Below are 16,462 nucleotides of genomic sequence, written 5' to 3'. Positions count from 1 at the left end.
TTTGGGTATTGCAGAGTTAAAATTCCTTGAAGGACAAAAGGCACTCATAATCAGTTAAAACAAAAACTAACCTACTATGCCACATTTTATTTAATTCATTTTACTATTCCTCATTCATCAGCACATAAATTATCCTGGTCTTAAAAGGTATCTATAAAGAAACTACTTTACACACCTGAAAATGAGAAATATTCATAGACCATGAAGTTTAACTGAAATTATAAGTTACCACTGAAACAGAAATGATACTATGCTCACAGGCTATATGTAATAGCTATGTTTAGCATTACATTCTTTTATCTGATGCAAATAATGTTAGGTATAGCAGTCTGTTCCATTTATGCAAAAATATTAACCAATTTTTAAAATATGGTCTTATTCAATCAGTTAAATGCTTTTTCTCATGCTGATCTTCCAAAACCACTGCTAGAGTAAGTTCAGCCAAGTCAATGATAAGACAAAATTAAACTTATCTTCCAGCTTGTATGTGATCAAAGACATTTCATGAGTCTGGATGAACCACAGGAAACACAGGTAGAGCAAGACAAGGTTTGGATACTAGAGCCAAGCAAGATGTACCACATTGGAAGTTCCTGATCTGCTGGTGCAACACACACCTAATTTCTGCCAGGCCATGTCATAGCAGAGGTAACCTCACATTATGCAATGAAAGCACACAATTAATTATAAACTGAGAAGAGACACCATATATATAAGGTGAGATATCTTTACACATAAGGGAAAACTGACTAAATAAAACTAGCATACTGCAGCCTTTGAGAATCACCTTGAGAATTTCAATTAAGGGAACAATACCTGATGAAAGCTACATAGATGTGATGTATTTTTTACACTTGCATACAGTTTTACCTTATGTAACTGAATATCACCTAGTTATTTTCATGAGAAGGTGCTAAATGGTTAGAAAAAAGTTAAGTTTACTGTGGCCAGGAAGGCTCCAAAAATAATGGAAGACCAATGTGTTCTATGTTGTTTCTCTTTGGAAGCAGACCAGGACACTTGGCAGCAGTGGGCCAGTCTAAGAAAACTTTGGAATGGATTCAAATGAGGTCAGGATTCAAAATAATGACAGTGACTTTTGCCAAATCCCTCTAAGTGGCTATTGATACTGAACTTGTTACAGAAAAATAGAAATAGAAACCTTATTTTTAACACAGGAGGACAGATAAAGTTGCAACAGATTCCATAGGCAGAAACCCACGATCTTGTTCTGAAAGACTGTGTCAAGATTAACTGCACAACACAACATGGGACATCTAATCAATTTCATATTTAAACTGGACTATACAGCTTACATGGAATTATTTTTTTTCAGATGATACCTATTCCAGTTTAAACAATTTGAATGTGTTTGTGTTCATAAAAGAAAGATTTTTTAAAGCTATTTAAACAGATAAGAACAAAAGAGAAAACAACAAAAAGTCCATCTCATGATGTAAAGACAATAATAAAGTTGCAGGTGTTGTTTTCTGGTAATACAGGTCCAACTTACAATTTGGATTCAGAATAGCTTCTGCTAATTCCCCTTTTTTATTAGAATAGTGCCATTTTTAGAAGTATTTTAAAAGACTTTTTCAGCAATTTGATCATTTAATTGTGGAAAGGATAGTACAAATTCAACTCACTTTTTCCACATATTCAAAAACTAAGTATAATTTTCCTCTTCTTCTGAAGGCTTCTTTCAGCTCCACTATGTTCTCCTGTTTCAAAGTGCGAAGCATTTTAAGCTCTCGTAAAGTGGTTTCTTTGACTTCTTCATTTTCTAGTGCGCAAAGTAAAAATAACAAATTAAAACTTATTAAAAAATAAAAATACAGAGTAATGAATGTTATGAATATTTTATGTGAACCCCTCATTAAAATCTCTGTCACCGGCTATTACAGGCTCTTTTCCACTATTGTCTCCTCCTGCTACTGGACGTTGTCTTTATTGGAAGAGAGATACACGACTGTGCTGCCACTATATAACCTTGACACACTTCCTTTCCCTACCATGCAGTTTTCCAGCAGCAGAAAAGGTGATAAGAAATAATCCTTCACATTTCTACTTTTTTTCATTCTGAAGAGTTGTAATATACTTGCAAAGAGTTGTAACACACTGGCACACATTCCACACGGCTGCAGCACTGGGGAGGCTGATACGCCCTTCGCAGAGGCATGGGAACTGAGAGCTCCATTTTGTCAATGTGAAAATCAACTCGATTGCATTCTAAAAATAACTTTATTCTCCAAATGCCATCACAGATTTTAACACCAAAACACGGATTTTTATGCCTTTTGAGTTTTTCACAAAAGGTTCTTAGCATAAATTCAGCAAGCAGACCGCTGCAGCAGCCATAGAAGGCAAACACTGATCCAAAAAAACCTACAATCCACGATTCTAGGAAACAAGAAATTCAACTAATGTTTTGGCAACTCAGTGGTCTGAAAGTTGTTCAAGCAAAGGAGAGTGTTTTACTAAAGTTTTGGGAACTTCTCATCACTGAGGGGCCCTGAACTGGTTGGGTTCTAGATGACGCTACCTAAGAAACGTTAAGTCAGCCAAAGTAAACCAGTGTGCACCACATTCAGTAAAATGAAATCCATTAACTCAGTGAATTTGTCCATGCACATGCAGTCAGTGGAAGAAAATAAAACAAAGAGGTTTTCTTCCAAGCAAGCAAAAGGACAGAACAGATTGGCAGGGGAGGGAACAAACACAACCATAATCAGAAGAAAGAAAAAAAAAAAAGAAAAAAAAAAAAAAAAAGAAAGGGAGGAGGAGAAAGAAAGGAAAAGAAACCTCTAGTAACACCACAAATGTTTTGATCTAAAAAAAAAAAAAAAGTATTATATATACACAATTTAGAGCAATCTAAATCATCTGACTTTAAAGCAGAGTGTTTGATGTTGGCTTGAATCAATCTGACTATATACTTTCCTCTAAAACTAGACACCATCTTCCCCAATGCAGTATCAAACAGCAACAAAAAAATCAGTGAAACAGAAGCAGCAATAGAAACAATTATAATATATACAAGTTTTTAATGAACTACCCTCCTAACAAGACAGATGTTAAATGGACTGAATCAAATCCATGAAAAGAACTTCTGTCATATTTTCTGAAACTTGTAAACAACCAGCTACAGCTCCAAAAAGCAGTCATCCATCACGTAAACCAATATGGCTTAATACTGTTAGCAAGCCATATTTAATGGCAATTTTGCCTTTTTTTTTTTTTTTTTTTGATAGAACAGCTAAAATACTGTTTCTGTTAGGGCCCCGATACCGAGATTCTACTGGTTAGAACCTGTTCTCAACAGCAGATCAAGTACTGTAAAGCAATTCTGAACTAGTCTCATAACCTGCTTGAGAGGCCTGTCACAATTTGGCACTCCCCTTCGTTGGCTAGGTACTTATAAAGTATTAAAAGCCCTAAATACCCACAGAGCTAATATATAAATCTTTTTTTTAAAATCATACCCTGACACAAGAGACTTCTTATTTAACTGGAGAGATATTAGCAGCATAGTTGTTGACACAAAAGACTACACAGAAGAAGAAAACGTTACCTTCACTGTCTTTGAATTTCTTGATAGCCACAATTTCATGTGTCTCCTGTAAAACATAAAACAAAAGTGAAACTTTTTTTTCTGTTTTGCTTAGTTATTTCTTCCTTTTCTTTTTTTCCCTGAGTATTACAGAAAATAAAACATCCAGACAAATCTCACAAAATAAATATAAAGCAACAGAGAATTTGGTAAGCATCTCAGTGCTCAGACCAAACACAACACAAAGCATGTGTGCATGCGCATGCCCACATGCATTTTCAGTTGTGGCCAAGGCTTACAAAGAGACTTGCAAAAGCTTTTGGGTTCCAAAGTTCAATCACATAAAAGGAATATCATTTCTACAAGCTAAATTATTTGTAACTCCTAAAAAAAATGAAGAAAATGAAGGAAAGGAGCAGATCCCTTGAGAGTAGCATATCCAAAACAAACAGCCAGGATCACTTATCACATTTGAAGCTGTTAATCTACGCTTACTATGTGGTAACAGGTGGTAGCTTTCTAGCACCTTCTCACCTTTGTGTTCCTCTAGAATTCTCACCAGTCATCTTTTTTGTTACATTAAACCAAGACACTTCTCTTGTGTGAGCCAGAGTGCACCTACCGTATGAACAAAATGTAGCCCACATCGCAAGACTACTACTGTTTGGTTTATAAGATGATTGGAACACCTAAATTTTGATAATATGATGGCAAAGCCGCCTTAGGTCATAAAATAAGACGACAGTAAATAGACAGGACAAAGTTATTTGAAGGGCTTGATATACCCTAGACACTTTTTTCCAAACTTTATAGTTTTCAAAATATAAAGATATCTCTATCTGTTAATAGTGATTAATAGGCATAGAATAACAGGGCATCAATAGAAAGGTTAAGCCTCTACAGCATGTCTGAAGACATGTGCCTAACCAGTTATTAAACAAATCATAAACATACTCCCTTTTTCCTCTCTCATGGTAACAACATTCAAACCTGAAAAAGTATGTGATCACCTTCAAAATAAAAGCATGTTGAAGGTTTACTATAGATTGTGTATAATGCATTTAAAGAGTTTTAGATGAAAATCAATACTACTACTACTAAAATCAATAAAAACGACTTTGTATATTTATCTTGTATCTGCTGGTAGAGAAGTATTAAGAGCAAACTTACCCACTTGAGAACTCTGACTTGCCCAAAACAAGTTCATTTTTATATATATTTTAAGTATAAATATACTGAACATAAAAACCCTTTGATCATTACTCACAATAATTATGAAAAATTGAAAATTGTTTTGTCGTATATTAATATAAATTACCAACAATATCTGTCCAACATTGAAGGACAATTTAACAGAAGTAGCACCCATGAAAGATATTCTTGCTATCAGTTCTCAGCACTTAAATTGTTTGTCTGCTACCAAAACCTACCTTTGATGTACATTAGCTGTATTTGGAGACTGACACATTACATAAATTCTGCTAAGATAGTACAGATGCCCAAGAACTACCCTTTGCACAATCAAACCACAGAACAGGAAAGACAACAAGGATGTCAGGACTGAGAATATAATATTCATTTCAGGTTAGGAGTGATTCTGTAAAGCTTGTCTATAGTTTTCATGTCAAATACACTATCTTTTTTTTTTTTTTTTTTTTTTTTTGATTTACCAGGCTTTCAAACTGAATGGCCTAAACAAAATTGAAGTCTGGCTTACCATTTATATTGTTATTTGTGGATTACAACATTAAGTTATTCTTAATAACTGTAAGTACAGTTACCATGCTAACATTTAATGGTACACTGTTATGAAGGTTTATTTAACTCCTTTGACTTCTGCTACCTTATTTTAGGTGCTTTCCTAATTAAGCCTCTCAAGGGCTATTCACAAACGGTTTCCCGAAATTGCGTCCTGAAGTCTCTGCTCACTGTAACAGGCCTGGATTTACACAAGGATGCATACACCTCTCTGAACATGAGCCAGATACCTCTCTTAGCATGCTGCTCCTCTTTCGTACAAAAGAAAGAATTTGGAGACATTTCAGCAATCAATAAGAAATCATATTTTTATTCTCAAAGTAATGCCTGAGTATACTGAAAGAAATGTAGTAGGTGTTAGAATCTGTTGCCTCATACAGAGAGCAGTTCTGCACCATTCAAAAAATTCAGCGTATGTGTCATCTCTGGCTTCTGTGCCATATGCGGCTGACCCCTGATGCATACAGTGAATGTGACTATTCTGGGAATTAAGTTTAAGAAGTACTTCGGTCGCAATCTTGCAAAGACTTATGTAAGACATGCTATCCAAAAGTCCCATAGGATTCTAACTATTCATAATATTTAAAGCACATGCGTGGGTCTATGAAGAACAAGAACATAAAGAGTTTAGCAACACACATATGGAAAAAAGTTATCTAAACAGTTCAGAAAACTATGACATTTAAGAAATCTTCATTTGAAAAGCCTTATCATCACTTATGCTATTTCATTAAACATCTAATTTGTCATACAGAAGTAATCAAGAATTTATATATAATATACTCCCTTTGGTTTAGATTTTCTGCAAAATTAATATCCTATCTTTTAAAAAACAAACAATAGTATCTTCAACTATCTCAAAAAAATAAGACAGTAACAAAATGAAACTAGACAGTAGATGATTTGAGGAACTACATTAGCAACACTCCTTTCTCCTTGCGAAGAGACCTCCTTGACTCACAAAGAGCAAGGATACTGGAAATCAGGAAGGCAGGCTGGCAAACACGAATACGTTTTGTACAGGACCAATCCGAATACAGAATCACCGAATAGCTGAGGTTAGAAAACCCTTCTGGACATCATCTTGTCCAACCACCCTTCTCAAACAGGGTCACCATGTTGCCCAGGACCACGTCCAGATGGCTTTTAAGTGTCTCCAGGGTTGGAGACTTCACTTTCTCTCTGGGCAAATTGTTCTAATCTCAGTCACTCGCCAAGGAAAAGTTTTTTTGTCCTAACATCTAGACAGCATGTCCTGTTTCAATTTGTGCCCACCACCTCTTGCCCTGTTACTAGGCACACTGAGAAGAGACTCGTTCTGTCTTCTTTACAGCCTCCCTTTAGATATTTATACCCACTGATCAGATCCCTCCTAGCCTTTCCTTCTGCAGGATGAAACTTCCATCTCCTTCAGTCCTTCCTTCTACGACAGAAGCTCCAGTCCCTTCATCACCCTTCTGGGGCATTGTCCTATTCGCTCCAGTAGCTCCATATCTCTCCCAGGAGATACTGACCCCGACTTGCATCCACATCCCAGGTGCAGGGCTAAGCAGAGGGAAGGATGCACTCCCTCAACCTACTGATACATGTGGCAACTAGATTAGGAGACAGATGATACAGCTGTCAGTAATACAAGCAAGTCAGTGTGCAGTTTGAGGTTTTCCAACAGGTCCTGGCATGCATTAGGCACAATAGGAACAGATACCAGACTCCTAAGCCCTCAAAAGCTGATTTGACATTGCAGTTCAGGTTGCTATGGCATTAGATGCCCTAAAGGCTCTTAAAGGTCAAATTTAGACTCAGGCACTTAAATTTTACTTAACATCCTCTTGGAGCCTTTTTGTTCTGATTGCAGTGCCCGAGAAAAAGACCAAATTGCAATTTTCTAAAATAGGAATATAATTCTCTAAACTTTTTTTTTTCTTTTCAAAAGCTTTTATTCGAGACTGTATACTGAAATGTGAGCAGAAAGTACAACTAAAAATGTTCAGCCTGACTGCAGATGCTTTATTTAGGTAATAGCTCAGTATTAAACTCCAATCATGAAAAATGCTCGCATTCAGTCAACATATAGGCTAGGTAGATACAAGTACTACTGTGTGAATCAATGTTTCAGACTTAAATGAACATCAAGGAAAGAAAAAATGTCCTCAAATAATCTTAGATATTCATGCTCTTTATGGAACAGGCAATATATTTTTTGATTTCTACTACTAGCTTATACAATAAAGTGTGAAATTAGAGCTCAGTTGGCTATAGCTTTGCCTTACTCTACTACATTTGTTATTAAGTACCAAATTACTCCACTCTATTAAAAATCTGACATCAATACTTCACTTTAGGTTCAGAAGTAATGAAAAATTTAGAAAGACAAATTGCAAATTTGCAAGTGCAGTACTCAAATATCTCTTAGCATCAGTTATCCCCTTGCTCATTAAGCACATGTGTGTATTATAAATACTCTACATTATAAAATGCCTCTACATATCTAGAATAATTCAGACACAAAGCAACTGTACACAAAAAGATCCTTAAAAGAAACAATCAACTCACAGCCATGATTACGTCCTTCAGAAAATGACGCCATTTGGCTATAATTCTATTTCCTCATAATGTATGTTTTAATATGACCTGACTTCCTATCAGTTATTTTAATTTACGTTATTACAAGTCAAAAGGAAATGCTGCCAAAATATGCAAGAAAAATCTGAGGGAGCTAAGACTAAAGCAGCCTTAGCAGGAAGCATTCACAAAGCAAGTTTAAAAGAACTGTAGCATCTCCTGGGAAGTTTCGATCTTTTGCAAGCATGCATATGGATTCGGCACAGCCTCTAGTCAACTACCTTGTCCGCTGAACTGCGCATATTTGGTGCAAAAGCAATGACCATTTCTAGTCTTGAATGCACACATGTGAAGAGACAAATTAAAAAAGATCATCCATGTCTCTGTTTTGGGTTTTTCCAATAACACTCCCCAAACCAAGGAGTAAAGTAATAAGCCATTTTGTTTTTATCTGAGTTAAAAATAACATGTTTTTAGACACTTCAGAATACAGAACGTTTTAGGAGAGCAAGTAGTAAAAACTGACAGTTCTTAGTGATCAGTACTAACTTACTCAAGTGTGGATTTCTAAAGCAACTGAAAGCAGAGGGTATTTATAAAATTAAACATGAGTAAAGATAGTGATGGTCAATACTGCACAAGTAGCAGAGAGCAGCATGTTACTGCACATCTAAAATATTTTGGGAATTTTCCTCAAGAGACATTTCTGTTTGCATTTTTACATTTTTCCTTTGAGAAAACTGTGGTCCTCCTCTTCTTATCTTCCTCCCCCCCCAAAAAAAAAAACAGACAAACAAAACCCATGCACCTTGGTTTATCTATGATCTATTACATTTAGTGATATGAGAACCTTTAGGAAATTACCTCCTCCTTATCTAAGGAGCCTCTATTTATTCATTTTAGCAAGAAATATCTTCTCTGCTAAACAATGACAGAGCAGTATTTCTGAGTTTTCATAAAGCTTTTATTTACTGGAAAATTGATTAGTATTTCTCCAATATATACATGTTCTAGCTTATGTAAAAGCAAGCACCTAGGATGAATCACCACAAATCCATTTTCTATCTCACTGAAGCAAAATGTTATTCACTAACCAGCTCAGTGTAGGAAGACTCTTCATGGAACAAAGATTTATGCATTTATGTACCTAGTTTAAAGAAGATGGCTACACTGTCTCCTAAATAAGGAGGAATAAAACATGGACTAGAGAAAACTTAGCCCAGGACCCACCTGAAAACACTGAAGTGGCAGCTACAAAAGCTGAGAGAAGAAATCCACTGAAAGAGGAAACATGAGCAAAGACTCAAGTCTCCAGCTGCTAGCTTGCCAGGAAAGGACCAGTAAGGAAGCACAATGAAGGAGAGACTTTTTTTTTAATGCAAACAGATTAAACATAGTTTGTCTTGTATTTCTTTATGTTTTTAAAAAACACTGGTTGTCTTTTTGGAAGATATGAATAAATGTTTTCTTAATTTCCAATTTTATCTTGTTTAAGTCAAGCGCCATTTAAGGGACTGATAAACAACATGGCATTTCTCACCCAAGGGACGGAGGAGCGTCGATCCTGGGAGACGTCACCGCGCGGCGCAGCTGGGGCACAGGATCCCAAGGCTCACAGGCTGAGGCTCCCCTTCCAGCCCCGCCAAGGCCCACTCGAGCTGACAGTGCCAGGCTGGAGAGGGACAGGGGCTCTCCAGAACGCAGCCGCTTCCCGCGCCCTCAGAGCTTGTTTGGGAAGGTAGCTCTGCAGACCTGCCTAGTCCAAGCAGGGCCAGCCAGAGCAGGTTGCTCCAGACTGTGTCCAGGCTTGAACACCTCCATCCGTGGAGATCTTTTGAATATCCTTGGGGATGTTCAAAGGCAGACGGACAAGACACTGACAAGCCTGCACTAGCTGGATACTGCAGGAGGCATGCCTGAACACTGAGAAGAGCAATGTAATGGAGGAATTATATTCTTCTGCATCGGACAGCTCCTGATTTATTTTTTTCCCTCTACTTTCTTCTCACTTTCTATGGAACTTAATATTGAATTAAAGTATCTCAAAGTGATAAAGCTTTTGTTTAAGATGAGGGGAGATACCGAGCGTGATTCAGAGTAGGGCTCAAACGAGGGCACTCTTACTAGGTCAGTGCAGGAACTTGCTTCTCTCTGGACTCCAAAGCAAGCCTAAAGGAGGGGCATCTCTTCAAAAACAAACAACAAAAAATAGCCTTGTGCGTATTCCCCTGTATCCTGTTTTACATTACGCCAGAATACTCTAAAGGCTGAGTTTTCACTAACATGAGGAATGAGTAATTTCTTCAACCCTAGGTTATAATGTTAGAATTTAATTCAAATAGTCCAAATCCACTGAAGTATTGCTCCGAAAACACACTGGCAGAAAATGAATTCATTCAGTATTTTCTGTTAATTACTGTACTGGTGATAGGAGTTAGCACAGAAATCTTTGCTCCTCCCAAATGTTTTTCATATTTATTTACATTTTTTCTCTGAGCAGGAAAGTAAATATGCATTCCCTAAAATTTTGTACAATAGCATAATCAAAATGATCTGGAAGAAAAAGCAACTTTTGAATACTATAAATGCAACCATTCTGACTCTTCATGGTAAACTAGTATTACCAAGGCAAATTTTTATTATCTGGCCTTCATTTTATCCTATTGTAGCAATACTGTACCACTAATCTCTATCATTTACAAATTGACAGTATTATTTAGTCTATAGAGATGTAAAATTGAACACGAATTCAGTAAATAGCTATTTTTCTTCATACTGAAAAGTCAGTAGTACCCATTTCAGTTTTACATCCTGATCATCTTCCAGCTCTATTGGATTTTTTGCCTGTTATGTTTGGAAATTGTGAAATAAATCAGGAAATGAAAGTAATGCTATTTGCACACGAAAGATATTACTTTGGGAAGATATCAATACTTATTCATTCCTGTAGCATGTTCTTGAAACTTTAAATACAGTGACTGTGAAGTGGAAAAACGAGGAAGCCGGAACGAGCCTCTCGCTGCCCCACTGGATTTGTACATTTGCAACAGCAATTAGACAGCCTTACTTCTTCGCAAAAATACTCATATTTTAAGTGTGAGGAGGTTTTATTCAATTCTCCAACGGTCTGAAACTTCTATCAGTAACTCCATTTGCCTTTACAAAGTATCTATGACATCCAGCACTAGTAAGTACGAGGCAGTGGTCATATCTCAGGTAGGATTTTTTGCCATTCTCTTCCTACCACAGTCAAGGGAAGATAAATTTGAACAGAAAATGTGACCTCTATTTTCTAGCCTCAGTTCTTTAGTTACTTTTCCCAGACAACTCTATGGCAGAAAATATGTATCAAAACAGGAAGCAAAAACATATTCTGTAGCATTCACCAAAAGACATTTTGCTGCTCCTTCTCTTGCCCTTCCCCCTCAGGAGATATTTTTTGTGTAAAAAGAAAAAAAAAAAAGAAAGAAAGAAAAAAAAAGATTAACATTCTTCCCATAGCAAAACTCTAGGGTAAGTTATAATGGGGGAAGCTCTATAGGTGCAAGCTGGCACTACCTTCTTGTCCTCAATTGTTTAATTCCTTTGGCATTTTAATGCAGCAGGATTACTTTTCTCTGATATTCCAGTGATAACTCTCCCTCACTTCTGATACTCTCTGCTAGCCTGTTGGGTGCTCTACATATTCCACCCTAAAATCAATGCTCTTTTCTACTTCCCTTTCAATATAGCTGTTTCTTAAAGCTCTTCTTTCAGTCAATATATTGAAGTGTGTTTCAGTGAACATCTTTACTTCTTTTTAAAACACTGTCATTCTAATTTATCCAGAAAGAAAGGTTTTCTTTTCTAGGCTTAGACGGTCAGCACATTTCTTGGCCAATAAGGGAAAAATTCTTTTCTCAAGACAACTGCCATTTTGCTCTGCCAAACATTTAAAACTGCATTCCTTTTAGAGGCTGTCTCTTCTTTACAGAATAGTACTAAAGATTACAGTCCTACTCAAACCTATTAAGAACAGTAGGCAAGATCCGTTATCTTGAATAAAAACTGGTTTTATTGATCACTCTTGCAGCATTGTCAGAGGCAAGGCTAAGTAAGGTATATGGTAACTTATTAGCTTGAGAAACAGAGCTTATATGAAGAAACACATGAAAAAAATCTGTACCCAAGGAGGACTAAACTTGTTACTTCCAACAGTGAAGCAGAAACTGCAAGTACCTCTGTACCACAGCTGAAAATTCAGCTTTTGAACTAAATGAAGAGAATTTATGGAGTTGATGCAGGCAGTTTCTACAATGCTCAAAGACCCATGACTACATCAGCATTTTTTTCTAAATATATCTCAAGAAGGAAAGAAGAAAAAAAAAGTCTAAAACATCACACTAGTTCCAGGAAATAATAAGCATGATCATAATAAAGGTTATCTAATAAAACTTACCTCTAGAGGTAAGACTGCTTAACACATCTCATTTTCACATCACACACACACTTGAGATAGCATTTATGTTCACAGTGACAGTTTGCCCAAGCTTGACAGAAGAATAATTCTTGGAAAACAGGAAAGGAAAGCAGGGCCTTGGTCTCAACAAGCTTATTGTTCCAAAGACCGGGTGATCAGAATGAAGAGCCGAGGGCCAAGGGAGTTCAGTGACTAAAGGAACTAGGAGGAGAAAGATGAATAATGCAGACTGAAAACAGACCAGAAGAGCAAACTGGGAAAATGAACTAGAATTTAGAAGCTGGTATTAAAAACAGCAGAACAAGCAAGCAAAAAAAATCTGTGCCCATTGCTTTCCAAAATCCTACTGGAACCCAATTTTACTGAAAGCAGAGGAATGGTGAGAATTCAGAAATAGCTGCAAGCCTCTAAAAACACATGGGAGTCTCATTCCACGCAGTTCTGGCATGCACAGAAAATGAAGGCAGCGGGTTACTAGATACGCCATCTCAAATACTAGAAGCTGACAGCTGCGTGACAACTGCGTGGGCACCCATATGGTGTTACATGGATGAATTTTATTTTTTTAAGAAAGCTATCAGCAAAAAAACGGTAAGTTTGTCACAGTGTATAAGAAAAGGAAAAGGTAGCATTCTTTTATTAGAACAATTGACATAGGCTAAAGAAGTAGCTCCTCAGGTCTAGAATAGAAACAGCAATCTCCAAAGCTAAATATAAACTGAGAATAAGTATTGTGTACCTAAAGAGACTTATAACACTCCAGGACACCTTAAATGTTTCCTAACTGCTGAGCAGTGCTGCTCGGGCACTGCAAGTTCGAAAGAAAAGGTTTGCCTGGGCACGGCTGACATGTTTTACTGTATTCCTAGCACAAGGGGAAAAAAAAATCAAAAATATGAACAACACTTCAGCAGTGTTTTCATACAGCTAGGAAAACACACATTCATTTACTGCATTTTAACTTTATTTTTTTCTTAATCTGTTGCTCTCTACAAACATTTTTACAGGATGAACATCTCAATATTGACAATAAATCTGAAAATTGCTGCAACTGAGGAAGGTAGTAAATACTAGGTAGAATACACATAGTTTCAAATAGCAGAGTTTCTCTGAGCAGTAAGCAGCCTGTTAAAATTAGCTTGATTCAGTCACAGGGAGTTTTAACCATGGATAAAGTTACTGGGACTTGGGCTAACTTCTCAGACTCTTGAAATTAGAGTGTCTAGCCCTGTAGTCTCATCCATCCAGCATTACTTAAATTTTTAGGATGTTCTGCATTCCTATTTATAATCTAAATTCTTTTCTGAGGGGAGAAGTGCAGTGCAGAGAAAGTCAGGTAATGCAAGTCTATTGTTGATCTGGCTGGACTTTAATCTTCTGCTCTACTGCTAATATCATATTTTCCTACCTATCTAGCAGCTTCCTGCATGCCTCTCTGTGTATTAACCTACTGATAAGATACCTTTCCAAATCCCTACAAAGGCTGAAAGTGGAATGTGATTTTTTATGACCGTGAACCCTGGTTTTGATTGTATGAAGAAGATACTTCAGTGGGCCCTTTTATATTCTACAATAAACAGAACTTTTAATTTCTTTCCATAAAGCTTGTTTATCTTCAAGAATTAAGTGTTAATATCTGATCACTTTCACCAACAAGTGAAACAATCTGCCTTTTGTTTTTCTAGAAGACTAACAAACTTGCAACAAGGTAAACTAATTGGTCTCATTAATTCTCACTGTGGACTTCAACCACCCTGGTATCTCCTGGAAAGGCAACACAGCTAGACACACACAGTCCTGGAGGTTGCTGGAGACCACTAATGACAACTTTGTGACACAGGTGGTGGAAGAGGCAACAAGAAGTGTGCTGCTGGACCTCATACTAATGAATGAAGAAGGACTGATTGGAGATTGGGGGTTGCCTTGGCTGCAGTGACCCTGAGCTGAAGTTCAGGATCCAGCAAGGAAGAAGCAGCAACCTGGATTTCAGGAGGACAAACTTGGGCATTTTCAGAGACCTACTTGGAGGAATCCCATGCGCTAGAGCCCTAGAAGGAGCACCCTCCCAAGAGGGCTGGTAAATATTCAAGCATCACTTCCTCCAAGCTCAAGATCAGTGCATCCCTATGAGTAAGAAGTCAGACAGAGGGGGAGGACACTTGTGTGGATGAGCAAGTTGCTCCTAGCAAAACTCAGGCAGGAGAAGGAAGTGTACAAAAAGTAGACAATAGGAAGGTCCTTGAGAGGAATACAGGAATGTTGTCAGGATATGCAGGGATGCAAAGAGGAAGGGCTAAGGGTCATTTGGAATTAAAACTGGCAAGAGACATCAAGAACAAGAAGGGCTTCAAATACATCAGTAGCAAAAGGAAGACTAGGGAAAAATGTGGGTTCGGTGCTGAATGAGGGTGTTTGCCCTGATTACAAAAGAGATAGAAAAAACAGTTACAGAACACCTTGTTTGCTTCAGTATTTACTAAGGACAGCCTTCTGGAATCCCACACCCTAGAGGAAAGAAGGGATGTCTAGAGAAATGAAGACTTGTCCTTGGTTGAGGACGGTTAGGTTAGAGATCAGCTAGGTAAACGTGACACCCACAAATTCATGGACCGGATGGGATGCACCTCAGAGCGCTGTGCGAGCTGGCGGTTGTTATTGCTGAGCTGCTCTCCATCATCTTTGAAAGGTCATGGAGAACTAGGGAGGTGCCTAAGGACTGGAAAAAAGCCAATCTTCAAAAAGGACAAGGAGGAGGACCCAGGTAACAACAGGCCAGACAGTCTCACCTCCGTAGCTGCAAAGGTGATTGAACAGCTCATCATGGATGTTGTCTCTAAGCATGTGGAGGCCTAGAAGGTAATCAGTAGTAGTTCAGCATGGATTCACCAAGAGGAAATCACGACTGATAATGGAATGACTGGCTGGGTAGAAGAGAGTGGTGAATGTTCTAGCTTGACATCAACAAGCCTTTTGATGCTGTCTCCCATAGCTGGGCTGAGAACTGGCTGGATGATAGAGCTCAAAGGGTTGTTATCAGTGGCACAGGGTCTAGTTGGACAACTGCAGCTAGCGGTGTCCCCCAAGGGTCAGTACTGGGTCCAATCCTGTTCAATTTATTCATCAACATCCTGGATGAAGGGACTGAAGCATCTCTCCTATGAAGAAAAGCTTAAAGAGCTGGAAGTGTTCTGCCAAAAGAAGAGAAGATCTTATCAATGTGTATAAATACCTCAAGGGACAGTGTCAAGAGGATGGGTCCAGATTCGATCCAGTGGTTGCCAGTGACAGGACAAGAGGCAACAGCCACAAACTGAAGCACAGGAAGTTCCATCTGAATTTGAGGAAAAACTTCTTGACTGTGAGGATGACAGAGCACTGGACCAGGCTGCTGAGAAAGCTTGTGGAGTCTCCACTGGAGATCTTCAAAATTCAGCTGGATGCGACCCCGTGCAACATGTTCGAGGTATCCCTGCTTGTGCAGAGGGGTTGGCCTAGACATCTCCAAAGGTCTCTTCCAACCTTAATCACTCTATGAGATTATCTGAGGATTTCAGAGAATCAAAGTCATAATAGACTAGTTTCCAATACAGGTATTGTTCTTCAAAGTGCCACTTATGAAGACCCTTTTCTTGCTAGCAATGAGAAACAAAACAAAACAAAAACAGGGTTACATAATGTTTGAAACTAATTATAGAAGATGGCATATTTTCCATTATGCTCCAAGGTGTTATCCCGTAGGAGAGAATGAAGTCTTCAAGCATGTCAAAGCACTGGAAAAGACACAGTTTTAGCTAAAGGATTGTGCTTAACTTCTGCAAAGAGATAATAGACTAAGAGTCAAGTATCCAAACACACTCAGGGAACGGGACCACAATTCTCTAGTTCAGGTAGTTCATCTTTTTTGACATCAGTGAGTGGCTTAGGCACCTCTCACTAGTCTCTGCTATTCAGTAGCTTAGCACAGGTAACTTTGATCTGTCAAAGTCACCCCCAGTAGCTGCAATGCAGCACTGCTTCACTCCGGCAGATAAGGACAAACAGCCCCCGAACTCCTCTTCAGAAGAGCACATTGATGCTTTCTGGCCCATTAGGCTGCCTGTTGGGCCAGAATTAGGTGAACAGTTCCACCTAGA

At 38.0% G+C, this 16,462-nt stretch overlaps 1 protein-coding gene across 4 annotated transcripts in view; it reads right to left on the bottom strand.

The window, feature by feature from the left end:
- The window catches only part of CDKL5 (cyclin dependent kinase like 5), a 78,740-nt gene that overhangs the window by 49,511 nt on the left and 12,767 nt on the right, over window positions 1-16,462 (bottom strand). For all 4 annotated transcript variants that reach the window (XM_088532727.1, XM_088532730.1, XM_088532728.1 and 1 more), the window contains exons 3-4: window positions 3,572-3,617; window positions 1,647-1,783 (exon numbers count right to left, since the gene is read on the bottom strand). In XM_088532727.1, coding sequence (XP_088388853.1) covers window positions 1,647-1,783; window positions 3,572-3,617 — 183 coding nt within the window. The remainder of the gene's footprint in view (window positions 1-1,646; window positions 1,784-3,571; window positions 3,618-16,462) is intronic.

Source organism: Tinamus guttatus, unplaced genomic scaffold (assembly GCF_059628265.1).
Source record: "Tinamus guttatus ecotype Peru unplaced genomic scaffold, ASM5962826v1 Tinamus_guttatus_pri_ptg000470l, whole genome shotgun sequence".
In the NCBI taxonomy this organism is placed as follows: domain Eukaryota; kingdom Metazoa; phylum Chordata; class Aves; order Tinamiformes; family Tinamidae; genus Tinamus; species Tinamus guttatus.
Note: the sequence above shows the minus strand (reverse complement) of the source record. Positions and strands in the feature narration are given on the sequence as shown.